Here is a 20,705-nt window from a genome sequence, read left to right as displayed (position 1 = left end):
TGGTTAAAGCTCATTAGAGTCGGGGTCTCATCAATACCGTACACCTCAATTACCCCTGGCACTGAGCTGTCATCCCTGCAGACACACAGTACATGAGGCCCTTGAGCAGGAATTGGTGGTTTTTTCACTCCAGTTGTATTTTACACACCCACAACTGACAAAACGTCAATACTGTATTATTCTGAATGCCATTACTCATTCACTAATCAGTATTCATTATATGGTCATAGCAGCATCATCCAATGCTTTCATGGGATTTGCAGGTTTGGGGAGTCTGTGAAATGGCATTGAAGTAAGCGCTTGTTTTTTTGCTCCTTTTGACCAGGTGATTTAATTTCTAGAAAACTTCTTGCCTGTTTATGTACTGAGTAATGGTTAAATAAAAAAATATTACATCAGATGTGCAGGACAGATCCTGATATTCAGATTTCAGTGAGATGCCAGTGTCAGCCCACACACATCAATATAGCCATTTGCATCAACAGCCATACAAAGCCAGCTGAGAAAGCAGGCAGACACAGGCAGGAGTCAGTGCGGGGGCCTTGCATTAATCAGTGAGATTTCTCTAACATTCCTTGAGGCTTTGCACTTTGGCATCGCTTCCAGGTGCTGAAATTGAACACTTAATAGCAAAAGACTAGCAGAGCGGAAGAAATGGAAAAATTGGTCGGTTGTATCGCTGGGCGTGGGCCGCGCTACCTTCACCTTGACAAATGTCTGGTGCCATCCATTTGAACAGACAGAGGTGGAGGGAAATGAATCGGTGGAGGTGGGAAATCTGTGGATGATGAGTACAGTAATCTTGTTGGACACTGCTGTCTGCCATTTTATTCTCCTCATCTTCACACTGCTGCTAACATTCCATGCATATTTGTGTGTGTGTGCGTGCGTGTGTGTGTGAATGTGTAATTTGTGAGAAAGGTCAGCGCTCATCTCCACAGCATCCCTCAATCTTTAAAGGTTGGATCCTTTGTCCTGGTATAAGTGACACTTTATTCAAGCGCCTACAAGAGGAGAGACTGAGACAAAGACACACAGAGAGGCCTCTAGTTTCAGAGAAGCAGCATTAAACATTTTTGGCAGGACAAACACTTGTTGGAACACAACTCTGGTATCAGCAGAGACAAGGCTAATGGGCCAAGAAGATGGTGGTAACTAAAAGTACTGGACTGCATCAGCTATAGTGCAGGTCATGAACTTTTATCTCAGCTTACAAACAACATACTGTAACAGAATAATATTCATATGAAAGGAGAAACCAGTGTAGCCATTTGACTAACACCCTGATAAGCAAACACTTATAGCATGGGCCACTGTATTTTTGATGTTCCTGGTTGGATTCCAGCCATAGTCCTGTACTGCAACTCATGTTCTTCCCTTTCATCCCAAGTTTACTGTTTGCTTATTCACTACAAAGGCAAAATATACCCCCTCTCCCCAAAAAAAATTCAAAAAAAAGAAGCTCCTGGACAGAAATGTGAGAGGCATCACTGGCTCCATCATCTCAAAAACACAGAAGTAAATAAGAAAAAACTATGAAGTACAAACAATGAGGACGTTTTTCTTCTTTCATTTGTAATAAATTTAACATGGAACATGATTTTTTTTTAACTAAACAGTAAACTAAGGAAACAGTGAACTTGAAAAGATATAAAGATAGAGAAAAAAAAACATCTTCTGAAAGATCCTTTAAAATAGCAACAACAAAAAACAACTCAAAGGATGAAATACCCCATTGTGCAATCAGATAAAGGTTGAATATCATCCACTGGTCACTCAACGTTTTCTTCCTTTCCATCCAGAATATTTAAGTTGCATTCATTCATACTGTGTCTTGCCCACATGGCCAAACTGAGCTTTTTTTCTTTTTTCTAATGCAAAAAAAGTTGCATTCTTCCAGTTGTAGAAACTGTGACTGAATAACATAGATTGCTTAAGACTTTGTTTGACAATTGATTGTGAAAGCACTTCAAGTACTACATAAAGTTCCCTCCACACAGAGTCAGTAGTGTTTTGTTTCGATGCTGGAAATTGCTAGTAGGAGATAGAAAATTGACTATTCAATATGAAAGGTTCTCATCTAGATTGCCTGACAATATCAATGAGGAACGTAAAGGCAGAGATTGGAAAGGACACACACATGCACAGAGCTGTGGGCCTTTAAGGTTGTCCAGTGTGGTCTAGCGTTGCCGTCTTCACGCTCGACTGCACTGGGAATGCTCGGTTGTGTTTGGCATTCGGAGCGCAGGGACAGCTAAAGGCCTGATCACTGAGGCCTGACTGCCTTTAATCAGCACGCACAAACTGACACACACTCATATGCATAGACAACAGTAGGACACTTCTCGCACGCAAATGACCCACTTCTCCCTCACAGATGCAGGCATTCACACACATACACTCGCACACAACCAGAGGGCATGTCGTTACATCTGACACCATTTCTAAGTTAACCGCCACTGATGAAGGTAAAATGTCACCACTCAGCTTCTTGCGGGTGGCTAGGGATGGCTAGAGTATGTAATAAATGAGTGCAGAGACCTTTTACTTTCTCTCTATCAACTGGTAGAGGAGCAAGAATCAAGGATGCATGGAGTCTGGCTCCATGGATCATTTCAGAAAGACATGGCTGTCTCTGGGACATCAGTGACTTCAGCAGGGGCACAAGCTGAGAAATACATTTTCCACAGGTTACTTTATTTCATGCGCATTCACAGAAAAGGGAGTGTGTGTGTGTGTGTGTGTGTGTGTGTGTGTGTGTTTTAGTAACGAGTCAGTGGAGTCCACTTGTTTTCTTTGCAGTTAAAGTAAGGTAAAGTTCTGCAGCCTTCATGGAAAATCCACGATTTACCTCTCAGGAATGTCCACGGCCTACAATTCAGTAGAGAGAAATTAAAACTTTTTAGCTTTTAGCTGACAAAAGTGCCCCACTAAGTTTTGGATCTGCCCCAGAGTCCTACCCAACTAGATCCACTTTACCACTGCTTCCACTGGCTCCCTTTACTTCAACTCAGAAGTTCTTTTCTTAACTGTTACTTCAGCTGTTTGTCTCCAAAGTGCTCAGGCATCAACTCAAGCTTGAGGTCATATTTGAGGGTAATTCAGGAATCTTTTGTGACTCTCTCTTTACTCTGAATGCCCAATATAGCCAAAAGGATGTATACATTATCCATATCACCCACACTTGTGAAAATAAATAAATATACCTGAACTCCAAGTAGCAAGAACTTTGTCAGATTTCTTTCCTGAAGTGAGCCACAGCCTCAGACAGGAAGAAGATATCTTTATGACATCCTTTACTAAAGGCAGAATTCAATGACCAGAAGATGTATCTACTCTCATTCCCAGGTTCAACATATTACTTATTACATAAGTACTATGCAACAAGTAATACAGATTGTATAAAGGTAGTTTATAACAGCCCTAATGCTGTATACTGTAATACTGTCTCCCACAGGCTGCGTTTACTAGTCCCATCAGAGTGTAAACAGAAATGCAATGGAAAATGAACCAGAAAACTCAAGGAAAGTCTTTTCACAACCTTTCACTCCAATCCTGGAAATGCAGGAATTAAAAAAAAAGTCACCTCTGCATGTTCCTTTGATCCACTTCAGCCTGCAGTTGGCAAAAAGTAGGGAAATGCTCTTGACAGGTCGCTGAGACGTAGCCTTTCCATATGTGAAACTCTGAAAGTTGATGTCTTATTGTATAACTGCAGACCGAAGGTCATTTAAATAAAATAACATCTTTTTAAAAATATAGATGAAAGATTGGATTAAAATAAATAAATAAATAAATGCGCTTCACCAGTAAAATCATACTGTATTTTAAATTCAGTTTTACAATATGTGTGTGTGTGTTCATGCATGTGTGTGTGCACCAGTCAGAAGTGGTTCCTGCTGTAGTAAGCACCTTTTCTTCCTCTCTAGCTCACTTCTGGTTTACTAATGACCTGCATATATTGACAGACTTGCCTCTCACACCTATGTCATGCACTTATTCCTCTGCCTCTCTCTTACACACATAAGCGCATGTAGATCCCAGAGGAGCTCTGACGCCTGACTCCTCGCAGACCTGATTACGATGGAATACACAAACAATATTAACAGCAAGGTTACCACTGCAAGGTCAACAATAGCAGGCAAACACAGGTACGAGGATATAAACAGATGCAAAAATACAAGACAAGCAAGGGTAAACCAAGGATCAGTTAGGAAGTGATTAGTGTGTTTATGTGTGTGAGAGAGAGAAATACAGAAGCGGGAGAATTTTGTTTGGGTTTAAGGGATGATCTGTGTTTGTTGTAATGGTATTGTGAAACTACAAAACCAGCAGTTACATAAACAAGCAAATCCATAGATAAAGATGAGAAATGTCACATAAACTATTAAATTTGCAAGTACATGCTGCCTTTGATAATCACCATTATTAAAAGTCATTTCATTTTGGGTTGCTACAGCATGCTACACTGCAGGGCCTTCAAATACAGTGTATGTTAATGAAAATCACATGATGTTAAATTTGTGAATGACTTCTTGGACATGATCATTCCACAGTGACGTGTGTCATATAATTCAGCAATAGAAGTGTCAATGTGTCAATGTATTAAGCGAATACATCAAAAATCTCCACAACCTCAGCGAGTGACTGTGAAATTCCTGTACTGACAGAGTTCTTTGACAAGTAAGCGCAGCCACTCTAACGTGTCACTACATCAATGGTAACTGTCTCCACATTAACTGGCTAAGACCTCGCTGCAGAATTACCACTAGACTTCCATGCTGTGCCCTGACTCTCAGAAGTGTTAAAACAGACACTGCTGTCTCCGCCTGGCTGTCATTAAAGAGTGCAGTGTTTGTTAAAACGGAAAGGTTGTTACGCTGACATCTGTGATGTAGCAGCACAGTGAGATCAGACAGCTGCTCAAAAACAGACATTTATGTGGTGACGCTCGGGTTCTTCAGACTGAAATGACACTGAGAGGCCTCTCTTTACTGAAGGCATCTCAGCTGTACAATGAGATGATGCTTCTGACAACTGCTCGCTGTGTCACCATACATGCCTACGATGTGTGTTTAGATAAGTGAGACACTTGACAGCCGCAGCCCCTAGATGTGTCTGAGGTTGCAGCTGAAGGCGGCAACTCATCTTCAGCACCAAGGACAGCACACGTCTCACAGGATGGGTTTATCCTAATAGGCCTGTTATTCATGACTTTGATTTAGAACATGATATCAGCTTACACTGAATATGTATTGCTTAGAATAAAAGTCATATTGTGACTAAAAGAGGTATTGTGATGAGATTTTTTGACTGGCTATGACTGCAGGCATATCTCTTTTCACTATTTTGAACCTCCTTGTCACCTCCATCCTCCGTACTCCTTCCAGTGACCAGGAAATCAATCTTGGCTCGCCATCATGAGGGATGTTGGAGTTCCTCAAATGCGTCTCGAGAAGTGAGGGCTCAAGGATCGAAGAGGAGCTATGAGTGAGAATGCAAAGGTGTATCCTTGCTGGAAGCATTTTGGCATAAAAGAGACGTAACACACTGCCAGAATATACAAACCTTGTTGGGGGCAGGACTAACAAATTAAATCGCTCAATCATAATATATGTCAGTCTTTATTTGTACTGTACTCTTTTCTCTGTCATGTCTCCTTTACATTTCACAGCGCGTGTGTTTACTTTCGTCACATTATGCCACATTATTATTATTATTATTATTATTATTATTATTATTATTAGTTTATTTAAAAAGGGACCATGTACAATATTAAACATAAACGTTTCCATTTGATGTATTGCACCAGAGTTACCTTTAAGCTAATTTCCATCTGCAGTCCCTCTATCCATTGTGAATTGGATAGAGAGCAAACAAATGCTATAAGTTGTAGTGAATTCTGTTATTCCGATCTGACAGAGATCATGAAATACAGCAGTGGGTTGTAACAAAACAATGGACAGATGATGCAACTGTGTGACATGTCATATTTAACTGATGTTGTTTTAAAACAACAGCTCGGAGGCGAGGATGTCTCATTTTATTAAATTCCTGTTGCTTTGACTGCTCTTTCCTTAGAAGGGTGTGTATTTTATGGTCATCTATAATGCCTTTTATGCAGCCATTTAGCATCATCCTCAGTTAAAAGTTTACATCTATTTTTACTGTGCCATAGAAATGCACATAGTAAAAAACTGAAGTGGTAAAAGTGGTAACAGGAAGTACAGAAATTAAGTAAAATACAAATGAGCTGCTGATTATGCTGCAGCCAGACTCCCAAGAAATAATGACTAAAACATGTTTACTTACAAATGTTGTTTCTATTTGACTTTCCTTCTTTTTCATGGTAAATAAATAAACCACTGATCAGAATACGCCTGATTAGGTGATGAGTTAAATTGCTGCCGAGTTAAGCAGTGCAAAAGAAAAGCAAAATATTCATTGACCTTTGTAAATGTCACTGATAGCTATTCGATCTTGTGATACATCTGTGTGTCTTCAAGATGTGGTGGAAAATCAGTTTTTCAGCCAATTTCCTGGACCGTTTGAAAGTAACGCACGGGGGAAAACAATTAGTGGAGCAATGGTGAAAAAAAAAGAAGAAGAAGACAGGTGTGGTACAGTCACAAATCGTAAAACAGGCATTCTGTGCCAAAAACTTTTCAGCGGGGGTCTGTATCCCAGTGACAGTCTGCTTTCTTTCTCCCTTGCCATCACCTCCCTCCTCTCCGCCTCCACCTCTTTCTCCAGCTTGCTCCCTGTCATCTATCAGAAATGATGGAGTGACTCCCATGTTCTACTCCACCATTTCCCTCGTTTTTTACAAGTGTCTCCAAACGCTGACTACGCCTGTCAAACAGGATGTTTCCTGCGGTGCCCACCCTTCTGTCCTTGTCTGTCCTGTGAAAATGTACAGAAGGACACGAAAACCACACATGTGCATCCATATATACATAAAGATTTTTTTTGTGCATGCGCTCATACGGCATGCACATGGTGTCTATGCTTTTATGTACAGTACAGGCACAAACCCACACATGCACACTCACATACATGCACACACAAACACACAAAGACTGACCACTGTGAAGAGGCTCGGTCAACTGGCAGGGGCCTCTCCGACAAATAAACACCCCATCTATCTATCCCTGTGTTTCTGTTGGAGGCATGGTTGTGTGTGTGCGTGCGTGCATGTGTGCATTTGGGTATATTTGGCTGTGACTGTGTGTTAAGTTGAATTCCTGGGCTTGTGGTTACCAACAGCTTTGAAGTCCCAACAGCACCAGGGCCCCGGGGTGACGGGCTTACCCGCCACCCCCAGTCTGCATTGAAAGGCCCATAAAGAGAAAAGCAAACAGGCAATAATACCCAGAATGAACAAACCTTCCCTGCATCCCTGGCTACAGCTTCCTTGGCTCAGCAGGCCAGAAACACACACACATGCATGCATACACACTGAGACAATGCATCAATATACTACAAGAGTGCACGCAGAGATGAAGAAGTAGACAGTGATCTAAGAGGGACTGAGAAACAGGCATATGTTCACACAATATTTCAGGCTGCATATATAGCAACGGATGAAGAGGTGAATGTTTACTTACTCTCTTCCTCTCTCTCTCACACATACACAGATGTGTACACACACTACAGTATATATAAACATATGCAAGATCATTGCTGAGTTCCCTTGTTTGGTGAATATATTTGAACTATAGCTGAATATAGCCTCAAATTAACACCCTACTTGTCATCTCTCTTTTGTCCCTCTCATTTGCTCTCTTTACATCCCAGTAGACAGATATCCCCCCTGGCTGCTGAGTTGAGATGTGAGATTCAACATAATAGCTGAGGGATTCTTTTTAATTAACTCAGTTTTGTTTTTGCACACGAAGGTTATGGAGATCATGAGAAGTTTAAACAGCGCTTTAAGCAGCAATGGAAACAGCACAACTGGATAAAATCGGCCACACACATTGGCTTAGAATCGATATACCATTATTGGTAAGTGTGCTGTCTGATATGTGTTGATATGACAGCTTTTGTTTTCCACACAATGCAGAAAATGCTTGGGGTAATTTAGAAATGGTGTGATCGTATAGCTAGTCTAGTAATGCAGCTTCGACCACATTGTTAATGAGACGATCAGCCTTGTCTGCAGCACATGTAGCAGGCTTATCATGGTTAAGTAGATGGTGGTGTGGAGTCAAGTGGTGTTCTCATGGTAAGCTGCTAACTGTTTTGTGAAGTGCAATCCTGGGATCTTCATAATATGATGGTAGAATATTTTAAGTGTGTGTATATATATATATATATATATATATATATATATATATATATATATATATATATATATATATATATATATATATATATATATATATATCTATCTTTGATTGAGACAACACAACTGCTTAGACGTAAATAAAAGGAGTAAGAGTCCTGTCAGTCTTTCTCCATAGTCGTTTCCATTGATTTTAGGAACAGATTTGTATTCATTCATTTTGATTTGCACAGGCATATGTGACTTTAAGGGGAAACGAGATGGGTGTATTTTTATATGTACCAATTTATTTATTTTTTAATTTTTTTATAGTGTAGTGTTAACATCGTGATTCAAGATCTTTCTCACTGGAGCACTCAATCCAGGCCTTGTCCTTTCTTCCAACCTCTCCCCTCCTCTCCTTTTCAGCTCCAAAAAGGCTAAGTGCCAGCCAGCACACAGCCAAAAGGGCTGCAGCAGGAAAAGCCTCCACACTAAGCTAAACTGACAAGAGAGAGAGGAGACTGATGCAACGGAACACCAGTGTTAGAGCAGAGCCACGTACAGTATAATGCTCAGTTCACACAATCAAACACACACATATATGCGGGACAGATTTAACTGATGGGATTGCCTGGATTGGATTTGAAAATGTGTGCGGTGGAAGTATTTGAGTGACCTCCACTCTCAACCATGAAGAGTGGAGGTGCCCTTCACTGAGGAGCTGAACACCCAATAGTAATAGGCTATTGTTACACTGTGCTGCTCTTGCTGTGAATGTGTGCAGCTACAGTACATGATGTGTAGCAGGGTGCTGCTGGAAAAGGGAGCAGCGGCTCAGAGGACTCAGCAAACTGGATACCTAAGGGCAACAATACTCCAATGTATATGTATGCAAACACACGCCTAGCAACAGAAAACAGGGGGTGATATTAGCCTTCTGCTGGATTAGAAATAGACGTTGCAATCATTTCCATTTAGGAGACATGTGGTGTGTGGATGTGTGCATTTCAAAGTGTTTGTGTGAGTGTGTAGAACTGACACGCTCTTGTGAGAGCCGGACAGTTACATAATGGCCAACAGAAACAAACAGAGATTTTGCAAGGGACTAGCGGCGAGCCAACAACTCCATGAATTCACAGCACTCAACCTCAACATTCTGGCCCAAAAACATATTTTTTAAAAACACAATACAAAAAACAGTGTGGCTGATGAATAGCAGCAAAATAGTGAGCATACCTGTAGGAGTTCTGCAGTGATGCTGAAATTTTTCTCCTTTTATGAATCGAGAGGAATGAGCAATTGATCGGTAAATACGGAGGGCGAATACATTTAACATTGAGGCAGAATAGAAACCTCTAAACCCAAGCAGTTTTGGGCCTTTTTTTTTGCTCCTGTTACAGTTTTTACTCTGACTGTTTTTCACTGCAATGTAAAGTCCTGCACCTCTATGGAAACAACATAACCATGACTAGAAGTAGAGAGAACTCAAAAATATCTTCAGTTATAAAGTCATATCAAGAAAAAAGAAAGAAAAAAATGAAAGTTGAACTGTAAAAACTTGGATTTAACATGGACAACATTATTGAAAAATGTATTATGACTCTACATACTATAGCTATTTAACTATTTGCATTTTTTTGTTTTCATTCTTATTTCCAATCTGCTATGTGTGAGCACAGCCTGCAGTTCAGTCCACTTCACCTGAAAAGTGACCTGAATTTCACAGCTGAGTCACTGGCAGTTTTCTGCTTGTGAACGGGGCACAGAATTTTTACAGGTTAGATTTGGTTATAATTATTTTTGGTAATTTTCTTAAAGACAACGTGCCTTTAACATCCACTGGTAGGATTTGGGGTACAAAGTGTTAATTACAGTTTACAGTGATATGTATCTAGTTGAATTCCTTTCAGTGAAGAGGCCTAACCACAGTATATGCTCCTCTTAAAATGCATTTGGAATAGGGGTGAAAATACATGCAGCTGTGCTAAAATACCAATGACAATTCAATATTTAAAATCCAAGACTTAATTTTGATAACAGCAGTGTCATATTTAATGAGCAAGTTGCTTGGAAAGCTTTGGAAAGGCTTTCTGATCACTAGGGGGCATGGAGACTCCTCAAGAAACTCACAAAACACAACTAACACAAATACAGCAATGCTTGTATTGTATTTCAACTCCAAAACTAGTCAATTTAAGATGTACATTTACTGGTATTTAATTCAAGTGAGGTCTGATTAAACTGTATGTCTCAGCTGACTGGAAATAAGCAAGTCCATGTCACTACAAAGATAGATTTAATGCTGAGTCATTTCAGGCTATGTCTCAGTAGTTCATTGGTCAAGTTGGTGTAGGCTTGCGTGACAATGTTAATGAAAGATATATAATGTGAGTCCAGAATGTCTGCTTGAAAGCCGAGCGACTCTGTGCACGAGGGCAGCAGCTAAATCACTTAAGCGAGAGAGTGGAGAGTGATATAAAACATTCGACGTGAGATGGACGAAGGGCTTTGAACCAGTAGCCAAGACGATCAGCCACTGGGGTGAGCGGTGAGGGTGAGAGGAAGGAAAGGAAGTAAACTAAAGGGAAAAGGCATCTCTTTTTGGAAATGCTGAAAGTCGTTCAGTATTTTTAGAATATGTATTAAAGGTAGAAAGAAGCTTTTCTTTCTACCTTTAATTATATAAAAAAATATACATAACGGGAAACTAATCCAGTCAGGTCTAACAACTGTGACAGTGGGTCTGTGTATACAGATTTACGGTAGTATATGTGTAATTGTAATCAGCATTACGGTGCTGGTAAGTTTCAGGATTGTGTGTCTTGATAAATCCAGCAAGAATGTAAACCTGGGTCACTCCTCAACGTATAACAGAACAGCTGCTCAAATTTGCAACACACACATGCGCTAACCTCACACACACATACATTCGACAAACAGACATCCGTTTGCTGTTTTAGGATCAAATTAGGGTTGCAGGAATTTCACACTGATGGTAGATAGAAGTTAGTTCACCTGCTCCAGTCTGTTTCTAATGACAGATGAAAGACTGACTTAGCGAGATTAGATCTGGCCTCACATTCTCTGTGTAAAGGCCGAAGGCTGCTCACAAAACATACAGTAATCCACACGATGATTGACGCGTCCATTCGCTTTGTACAGTCTCCTTGATGAAAAAAAAATCAGCTGACATCTTCTGTTCTGACATAAATTAAAAAAACAGAGAAATATGTTCACATGAATGCACACCGAAATTTGCAATGACACATACATGACAGCACATCAGTCACACGCACAGAAAAAATGCACGCACACTCGCATAACTGCAGCTCAGACATGGCGTCCCATTGCCAAAGCCAGACAGAATTCATGTGATTCTTTTGAAGGCGCCACTGAAAAAACATCCTCGCTTTCACAAACATCTCTGGCTATGCACACAAACACACACAAGCATACACACACACACACAGCCCAGCAAGATAATGACAGTCTAATACTAGAGTGTACTCTATTAAAGCCCTTAAACACACTTTGGAGTCTATATAAACAAAGGCAGCTCGCTCTCTTCCTCTCCTGCTTCCAGACACACACAAACACACAAACACTCATAGAACTTGGACTTGGCTAAATGGAAGAAGCTGCATTGAGGCATCTTGTCAAAGAAAACAAAGCATGAAATATTCAGGAAAGGTGCTCCATCCTCGTCTGACTGAGAGCTAACAGCCGAAGCCAACAACACTAAATACAATCAGCCTCGCCGCTGCTGCTGCTGCTGCTGCCAGACAACGTTTATGTTTAATCACTTGATTAGTCATCTATGGTCTTAATTCAGTAACAATATATTTGTTTATTTAAGCGAAATACCAATATGGACGGATCAGTAGTTGGTCATCAAGGAGTCCTAAAGAGATCTTCAGTAAAACATGTTGACACAATATACAGTTCTCTCTCAACTACAGCCCATCTCACAATAAATCAACAACAACCCAACTCCTTGGGTATGGACTCACGGGGGAAAGTCTCCCCGAATAAGATTTAAGGCCCAATATGTGTCTGTTTGAAGGTCTGGGACATGTAAATACTTGAGAAACCGTGCCTTAAACATCTGTTTCTGTCTGTTTTAGCTGGCTGTAGCACTGTAAATATGTTTTCATCTTTTTTGCTATCGGTCCGCACAGTGACCTAACCCTGTTCAGCCATCTATCTGTTAACACAGAGGGCCTGGGGAGCGAGCTGCACGATGGGGCCCCGACGGCTGCACGCGGGGGCTATGGGGGCCTGTTGGTGCAGCTGTCCCACTCCAGGGTAACATAAGACCTTATTAGAGTCCATTAGACCACTCTGAAACTAATAAGAGATTGTCAAATACATCCAAACATTCGCACAATTCACAAAGAAGCAGGAAGTAAAGGGAGGGTGGAGGGAGGGAGGGGGACAGGGCTCTGCCATTTGTCTGCATAATGTCCCATCTTTGAAACAACAACTTTTGTTTTTGTCCAAATTAGGGACAAAGGCAGAAAGGCTGGCAAGCACAATCAAAATGCATGCTATAACCCAATTAAAACATCTATTTTTCCATTGAATTCATTATTAACACCTGGATAAAGAATAGGAAATGTCATGTAGACATGGAAAAGCAATTCTGACTGTTGAAATGTTTAACACCTACAGAAAAAAAAAAAGTTCAGAAGCAGATGACATAACCCAAAATCTGTTTTTAATCTTCACAACTACATATCATTCTAATCCTTTCGTGTTGTTGTTTACATTTTGCACAGAAATGTTTTTCATCTGACAGCTCTGGCCAAGTTTCTCCTCGCATCTGGACAGTGAGACGGGCTCATCTGGAGTCCACAGCCCCAGAAAAAGAGCTTCCCCTGGCCCTGACAGCAGGGGCTTGACCTGGGAGACTGCCTTTGATCTTTAATTAACACTGGGAACAGCTATAGAGAGGAGAGAGCTGATGAACATGCAGGAGCATTTGGGAACAGCTACAATAACTGAGAATGCTAAAGACCGACTTCTTTTTTCCCTTTTTTTTTTTCTCAAACTTCAACACCGTTTTAACTATAAAGTCAGTATGGGACAGCCGCAGTGCAGAGGTGGCTGCTTTCAAATAGATGCTGTGTCTGGCTTCTTAAGCAGAGAGGAGCTCAGTGAAACCCAGAAAAAGAGGAACACATATAGAGCAGCATGAACTGCAACCACCTTCAGCACAAAGAGAGTGTGAGCTTTCATGGCACATGCAGCTGGAACTTTGGTCTCATTTGCCAGTTTCCTCTTGTACAGTCAAACAAAACATACTGATACACAAACCAGTGCAGCGTGAAGTAAGCTAATGTAAACACTACATCTCGTGTCATTTAATATCCATTGTGGTGTTTAAATATGTCATGTACTGAACACTTTCTACAAAAAAATACAAGAGTATGAAAACACATTAATGAAGCTGCTGCACAGGCTGCACTGCTGTACAAATGCAAAAATTCTTGTTGCACGGAAACACTGATGAAGTACTAGAACTGTAATTGATGAAAGCTGTTACAGCAGCCACAGAAGCAAACCACAGGAAATTTAATTTTGCATAAGTGGTGCAATTGTATCTTGTCTGTGTACATGCATAGAAGATTATAAAGATAAACACTGAAAAATGTCATAGATACTTTTCTGAAGCCCAAATGGGGGAAAAGAACAACAACATATGACTGGTTTAGGGCAGTTTAATGCAATACTCTTTGAATTTTAAATTGACTTAGGAGCTGTCTCATATCCTTAGATGACAGACTTGATATGGCATTTACCCTTTAAAGCTACTGGATCCTTGATTCCAAAACTTGTCAGAAGGATCTCATTTACTTGTGTTTTTCAGAAAGGTGAAATGATGTGAGGACGACCAAGAACAATCAAAAGAAAACTGCTTTCAGTATGAACAAATCATCTGCATCAACTGGTAAAACTCTGATGCTGGTGGGATGTTTCACAAAGCTATATGTCAGTTCATTGATCTGGAATTGTTTTGTAGCACCAGCAGCCAAAGAAATCATTTAGTCAATTCTCACATTTTTGTTTCTGTCCAGTAACCATCTAGCCACAACAGAAAACAGTCAACCTGCAAAACATGTGTGATGATAGTGTAGCAGAGAGAAAGAGCAGTCGTGTCGGTCAGAAAATGAAATGCAAAGCGAGGCGGGCAGATACGGATACTTTCTGACTTTTGCAACCACCTCAAAATGACTACCCACTCATGCCTTCACTAACACCCACAGCCACCACCGCAACTATTCCATTATTCACCATCCACTCCAGCCCACTCCTTTCTTCTGCGTTATCAGCCCCATCCTTGATATTCTGGTTAAGATCTTCCCATAGCTAATGATGTGTCACAGAGAAGATTACTACTGAACTACTATGGGCTGTATCTCAAGGACCTGCAGAACATATTACACACATGCATGGAAATGCGCATGAAGAACTACCGACCTATCCAAAAACACTCCGGGATGCTTGGGTTCGTTTGAAGGTCTCACATTCAGAATGCATATGCACACCAACATACACACATGCACACATAGGCTGGGTATTTGACATTATAGTTCAGGGCTGACAGATATGAAGTGTGCAAGTCTTTACATCAAGAGTTTACTTTTGCAGCCTTGGAAAACTTTTGATTCATTCAGACCATAGGTTCCAAAATGGGATAGGTGCAGAGGAGAAATACATCCATACAAAGAAAAGTGAAGGACATGCAGAATCAATGGAATTCAAAGGAAGGCTGAGGTTACTGTTAAGAAACATTATGTATAACTGAAAGAAGTTGTGTCTTACTTTGGCAGGTGTTGCTTCTTTCCTCGTATCCTGGGTTACAAAGACACTTCCCAATAGGCACAAGCCACTCCCCTTCAGTGCTGCAGTACATTCGTGGAGGCTCCTCCTCTTTGGAGTGATTGACGCATGAGCCTTTGACCTCCACCAGTGACTGGGAGTCCATGGGCACCGTGTCAGGGAAGGAGGCCAGATTCCTCACAGTGTACGGGCACTTTTTAAAGTAAACCCTCACTGACACTAAAGCTACACAGGCACCCACGTCCTGGAACGCCAGATAGAAGCCCTTCTTGGTCATGGCTCCCACCTCACGGACCTCAGTATTGAGCTTGAGGATGCGATCTCCCAAGTCCGTTTGGGTAAAGCTCTCATCAGCTGCGATCGTGTCGATCTTGGAGAACTGATGTTCTCTGAAGTGGCTGCCCTGGTCATCATCTGTCTCCAGGTAGAGGAGGTTGAAGGTCTCCTTGCAGGTGCCCAGGACCAATGGAATGGAGTTGCAGTCCCTCAGGGTGAACTTCAGCTCCACGTAGATCTTCTGCGCTGACTGGCGAGAGATCCAATTGGTGCGAAGCCAGTTGTTCTGGCTGTACTCCATCACATTGCAGACCTGGAAGGTCCTGATGGGAGTGTAATGCTCATCCACCCCACTGATCTCCTCCCACTGGAAAAGATGGAGACAAGGAGAGGTCGAAAGGAGAAACAGAGGGAGACAAGAGAGACATAGGACCAAATACAGGAAAAAAGGGGGCGGATTCAATGAAAAAGTGAGATGCGAGAGAAAAGAGAGAAGGGAGAGAAGGGGGAGAAAATGAAGAAATTGATGGAAAAGATAAAGTAAAAAGATATGAAATTAGAAAGAAAAGTAAGAGGACAGAAGTATAGGAAGGTTTGGGGTCAAAAGGAAGAAAAAGGGGAGCAAAGGGATTGGGGGAAAGTTGGAGAGGGAAAAACAGGAAAGTAGGGAATTTGGAGTCAGGGAAGGAGGGATAAGAGGAAAGGAGGGAAAGATAGCAGAGAAAAAACAAAGTTATCTCCAGCCTGTAAGCATTTAGAGATGAATTATTTAGATCCAGATTCACTCTTGCTGAATACTAAGCATCTAATAAACACTTAAGGGTGAAAAAAATCACACTACCAGATCTCTCGTAAATTTCTCAAATTAATTAAAAGCAAACTTGCTGCCTTAGCCAAATTTTCGAGATTAGAATGCTGTGAAAATATCTCTGAGAAAAACCACGAAGTGTGATTTCCCATTTCAATCTTTCTAAATTTGTGTGAAGCTGCTTAATCGTTGTTAAATATTAACAAAATCTCATAGTGTTTCTTTTCCCACCCTTACGCTAACATGTTTTTTCTCTAAAAGTGAGGACTTTCAAGCTGCAGTCTTGGTTATTTGCATCACAGTACTACTGCTACTGAAGGAAACGTGCTGAATCCACTATGAAACAAAAGAAGCTACGACGTATAGACAGATGTGAGTGTATACCAGGAACGTTCGTGTCTATCTTACATTTTCCCTCCACTGGGAGAAAGCAAAGAGAGAGGAGAGGAGAAAAAGAAAGTGGGGTCATTCCTTTTGAATTCAACACAGCGGGAAGACTCATTGATCATGCGCTTTGGCTTTGCTGTCCTGGCAAATCAGCATTGAAATAGAGCGATGATGAATGGACAAACACCTGAAACAGTGGGCTCGTATAGTGGTTAAAATGACAGTCATGAGAACGAATGGGCATAAATGTGCAAATGAATGCTTTGTCTATGTTTTCCCTCTGTGAAATTCAAAATGGATGTGTGCCTGAATGCTTCCGTTAGAAACAGAGACATATACAGACTCTCTTGGTAACTGGAAACTAAATTATCGCTCCTTTCAAACGTGCATTAATGGAAACATAAACCCACCCACATGTATACATCCACATAAGGCTCATGTGAAGTGTTTAAAGTCTCATAGCAGGCGAACGCAGCAGGTGCCTTCAGCCTCGAACACCGGAATTAATGACGAGCTCAAAAAGTGTGGGTTCTCTATTACATGTTTTTGTGCGCCTGTGTGTGTGTGCCGCTGTGTGGGTGTAAAGCATATCTATGAGTGTCTGGTGTTCAAGGAGCTCTCAGGCTGAAGGATGGCCACTTGCTTTTCATCTCACAGTAAAGTTAATGAAACACCCCTGAGAGAGCGAGAGAAAGAAGAAGAGGGAGAGAGAAAATAAAAGAGACAGAGCTGGAAAAAACAAAAGTGCAAAAGGAAGAAATGAGGAGAGATAAAGTGAAAGGAAAACTGAGAGGGGAGATTCCATTGGTGTTTAGTCTCCCCCGTCATGCTTTCTTTGGCATCACCTCATTCATCAGAGTGTAGTCCAAGTTCTCTATAGGTCTAACAATAACAGGGAAACGAGTGTGGAATTAAGTGGGGTTAAATATAGAGGGGTGAAGTTAAACTTAACTTTTCACCTCGTTTTTGCTCACAAGTGCAGGAGCTTGACTTGAAATCTAAGTGTAAAAATGATGTGTTGACATGCAAAAAAGGTGTGCTGACAGACTCTGACAAAACAAAGAGCAAAGAGAAGACAAGATCTGCCACTATGATTTGTGATACTGTTGACATTATGTTTGATAAGACAATCTACTTACTTGTACATAATGAGAACGCTTCCTATTCTGCTCCAGGTTTACACATACAGTATTTGTCTGACACAGTTAGATCATGTTTTTTTTTCCCACAAACAGTTTTTGTGCAGAAGTGATGCATTGCTACAGAAGTCTTACCTGATGAAAACTGAATATTCAGAATGTAACTGAAATACACAGGGTCACATTTTGTCTGAAAATGCATAATAATAGGTAACATGTGTCAGTGAATGTGTTGAAGCCTTAAAGCAAAAAAAAAAAAAAAAGTTTGCATTACAGCCTATATGACAGCAATGAAGGCATGTGTATATTTCCAGTTGCTTTGTTGTGTATGACCGTGATTAACTGGCTTGACTACAGTTTACAGTTTAAAACTACTATCCTTTTATTACATTTTATTTTTTGGCAAAACAACTGGTTGATTATATCTGTTTTTTTCTAACTGTAATCATTGCCTCTGTGAATGTAAGTGACCAGTGATGTGTGATGATGCATGTGTGTTTGTGAATGTTGGTGTGCCTACTATTTAGTCTCTGTTTTCAGATCTCTGTGTGAGCTGCAGGTTTATTCTTGTGTGTATTTTCATGTCCGCCAATGCTCTGCAAACTGGGCTGAATCTGAAGCGAATCTAACTGATGGCTGTCTGCTTTCTATGTAAACTATCTCTTGGAGAAACTTGTAGTTTGCCAAACACGCACACAAAGACTTTGAAATCAAGTCCAGGTATGTGTATGCATCTGACAGTGTGTGTGTTAACTAAGCCAAATCCTATTCCAGAGAAGATGACTCAACTTGAGCATGTTTCTGCCAAAGTCAGTGAGAGGTAAACCCCCCTAACCATCACTATCCCCAAACATTACTTCATGAATCAACTCCTCCAACCTTGAATCACTTCCCCTCATTAGTCAACTAAGGCTTGTTTTCTCTGTCCTTCAGACAAGACAGAAGGCCGGGTGAGGAAATAAACAGAGAATGTTTAAGCGTCATTATCCATCTCTGGATCCAGAAGTGCATTATTTAAAAGAGAGGGACATTCTGTGTCAACCAGTAGTGATATATTGAATGAGTGTAAATGGCAACTAGGAAGAATCTGCCATCCACAGACAGGACATCAGAGTTCGAGAATGAAGTACAGTGTTGGGACGATTGTGCAAAGCTCAAGATTGCATATAGAGACGATGCTTGTCTTTTTTAAAATCGAGTGTCAGCATTTCTAAAGCAGTACACAGAAGCAGCGCCACCAGCAGAGGCGACTCCCACTGTGAATGTGTGGAACTGTATGTCAACCAGGATAAATAAAGGTCTGAAGTGAGCAGCCACCCCCTTGTTTCTCTCCAGGGGGCCGTATCCCCCCCTCCCCTTGCCCTCTAATTGATATATAACAACACTAGGACCCTACATCGGCCCTTGTGACCTCTGACCCCGACCCCTGATGGTCACAGCTGGGGCACAGTTTGGTGTGATCCTGCCCCTGGTTTCTCTGATCTGTGCTGTAGGTGAAGCAGCTAAAGGGACAGTAAAATGAAGTGTGGTAACTTGATCCGCCCAAGACATAACTATGGCAACAGGCACGACTTAGAGTCACCGAGTCAGCACACCAGTTCACCCACTTCAAAGGCATTAGGTCAATGGTAGTTAATGGACCAGTATATGGAGCAGTGTAGGGTAACAATGCATTTAGAGCAAGACTGGTTGAGGTTTAGGAAACAAGATTGATCATCCTCTCTGGATCTAAACAACACCTATTTTATTTGTTTATATTTTATATAATTGAAAAATACAGCATAGAATTAAATAAAATGAAAATATTTTAATATACAGGAGTCATATGTAATATTGTTTTTGTGTTAGTTACTAATTTTAATTAAATAAAAATATTATTTGAAATTGTAGTGAAAAATATGTTTAGATTGTTTTGCATTTGCTTTTTTTAACGAAAATTTCTTTCTTTATATGCAAAAAAGCTCATTTTTTAAATTTTTTGACATGAATTTCTCAAAGAAAAAAAGAGAAAATAAACAAAAGCAAAGTTGATATACTGTGTATATACAGCCACCCATTACACTGCTACAGCTGGGGTGGATTTAAAAGCTGGAGCGCCCACAACAAATGCAGAGGCAGCTTACGTTCTGGGATCCAGAGAGGTCAGCGGGGTTACAGGCACGACAACTGCAGCATATCAGTTAGAGGGCATTTCATCAGCCGGTCTTACCAAAGCACAAACCTGAACCCACTTCATACCTCCTTCCTCCTGTTTGTGAACAGCTCTGAGCTTTGCCTGGCTAATCCTTGTTTATGTGTGCTCAAGGACAGACTACCAGCAAATCGCTGAAGGATGCTGGAAACACAGGAGCCTCTTGATTGTCTGTATATTTAAACAGTACTGGAGGAGGATGCGAGCTCTGTGATTCTCACATTTCTTAACATCAGCTTATGTTCGAAAATGTCGACAGAACATTTGTAATACTGTGCTTGGATATTTAATCCACTGGTAAGACATCTGTTTGTTGATAACGTATTTTTTAATAATCTTGAGGTTTTTTTGTATACTTTGGGGGCCTTTAGTAGACTTCTTCCACTAATGAGTGTACTTGATGCAATTTTGAATATGTTTTCAGGCTCCATATTTGTTGTCAGTCACGAGGGTGTGCATTAACTGATCTTACCAAGAAGGAATTACGTAGAACACGTATACCTCCACCTCATCTCTGGTCCCTTGCTTTACCCTTCTAATCCTTGTTTATGGAAGGGCTTTCCCCCATACTCTCTCTCTTTCTTCCTAGGGAGCAGGGGAGCAGTTTATGCTGGTCAGGCTGATTTCATAGATGGGGTGGATGCAGTGCACGGGGGGCTTTAAAAGCCCGTGGGTGACTAAAGAACTTGAAACAGCAGTCTGTACTCTGACGGCAAAGAAAAAAAATAGAAAGAAAGTAGGCTGGCTGAAGTGGTGGGCCCAGCCCGAAATATAAAAAGCCATGCCATTATG

At 40.9% G+C, this 20,705-nt stretch overlaps 1 protein-coding gene across 3 annotated transcripts in view; it reads right to left on the bottom strand.

The window, feature by feature from the left end:
* Positions 1–20,705, bottom strand: part of epha3 (eph receptor A3) — a 161,487-nt gene that overhangs the window by 68,090 nt on the left and 72,692 nt on the right. For all 3 annotated transcript variants that reach the window (XM_055015325.1, XM_055015324.1, XM_023264561.3), the window contains exon 5: positions 15,095–15,755. In XM_055015325.1, coding sequence (XP_054871300.1) covers positions 15,095–15,755 — 661 coding nt within the window. The remainder of the gene's footprint in view (positions 1–15,094; positions 15,756–20,705) is intronic.

The sequence above is a fragment of the Amphiprion ocellaris genome, chromosome 11 (genome assembly GCF_022539595.1).
Source record: "Amphiprion ocellaris isolate individual 3 ecotype Okinawa chromosome 11, ASM2253959v1, whole genome shotgun sequence".
In the NCBI taxonomy this organism is placed as follows: Eukaryota; Metazoa; Chordata; class Actinopteri; family Pomacentridae; genus Amphiprion; species Amphiprion ocellaris.
Note: the sequence above shows the minus strand (reverse complement) of the source record. Positions and strands in the feature narration are given on the sequence as shown.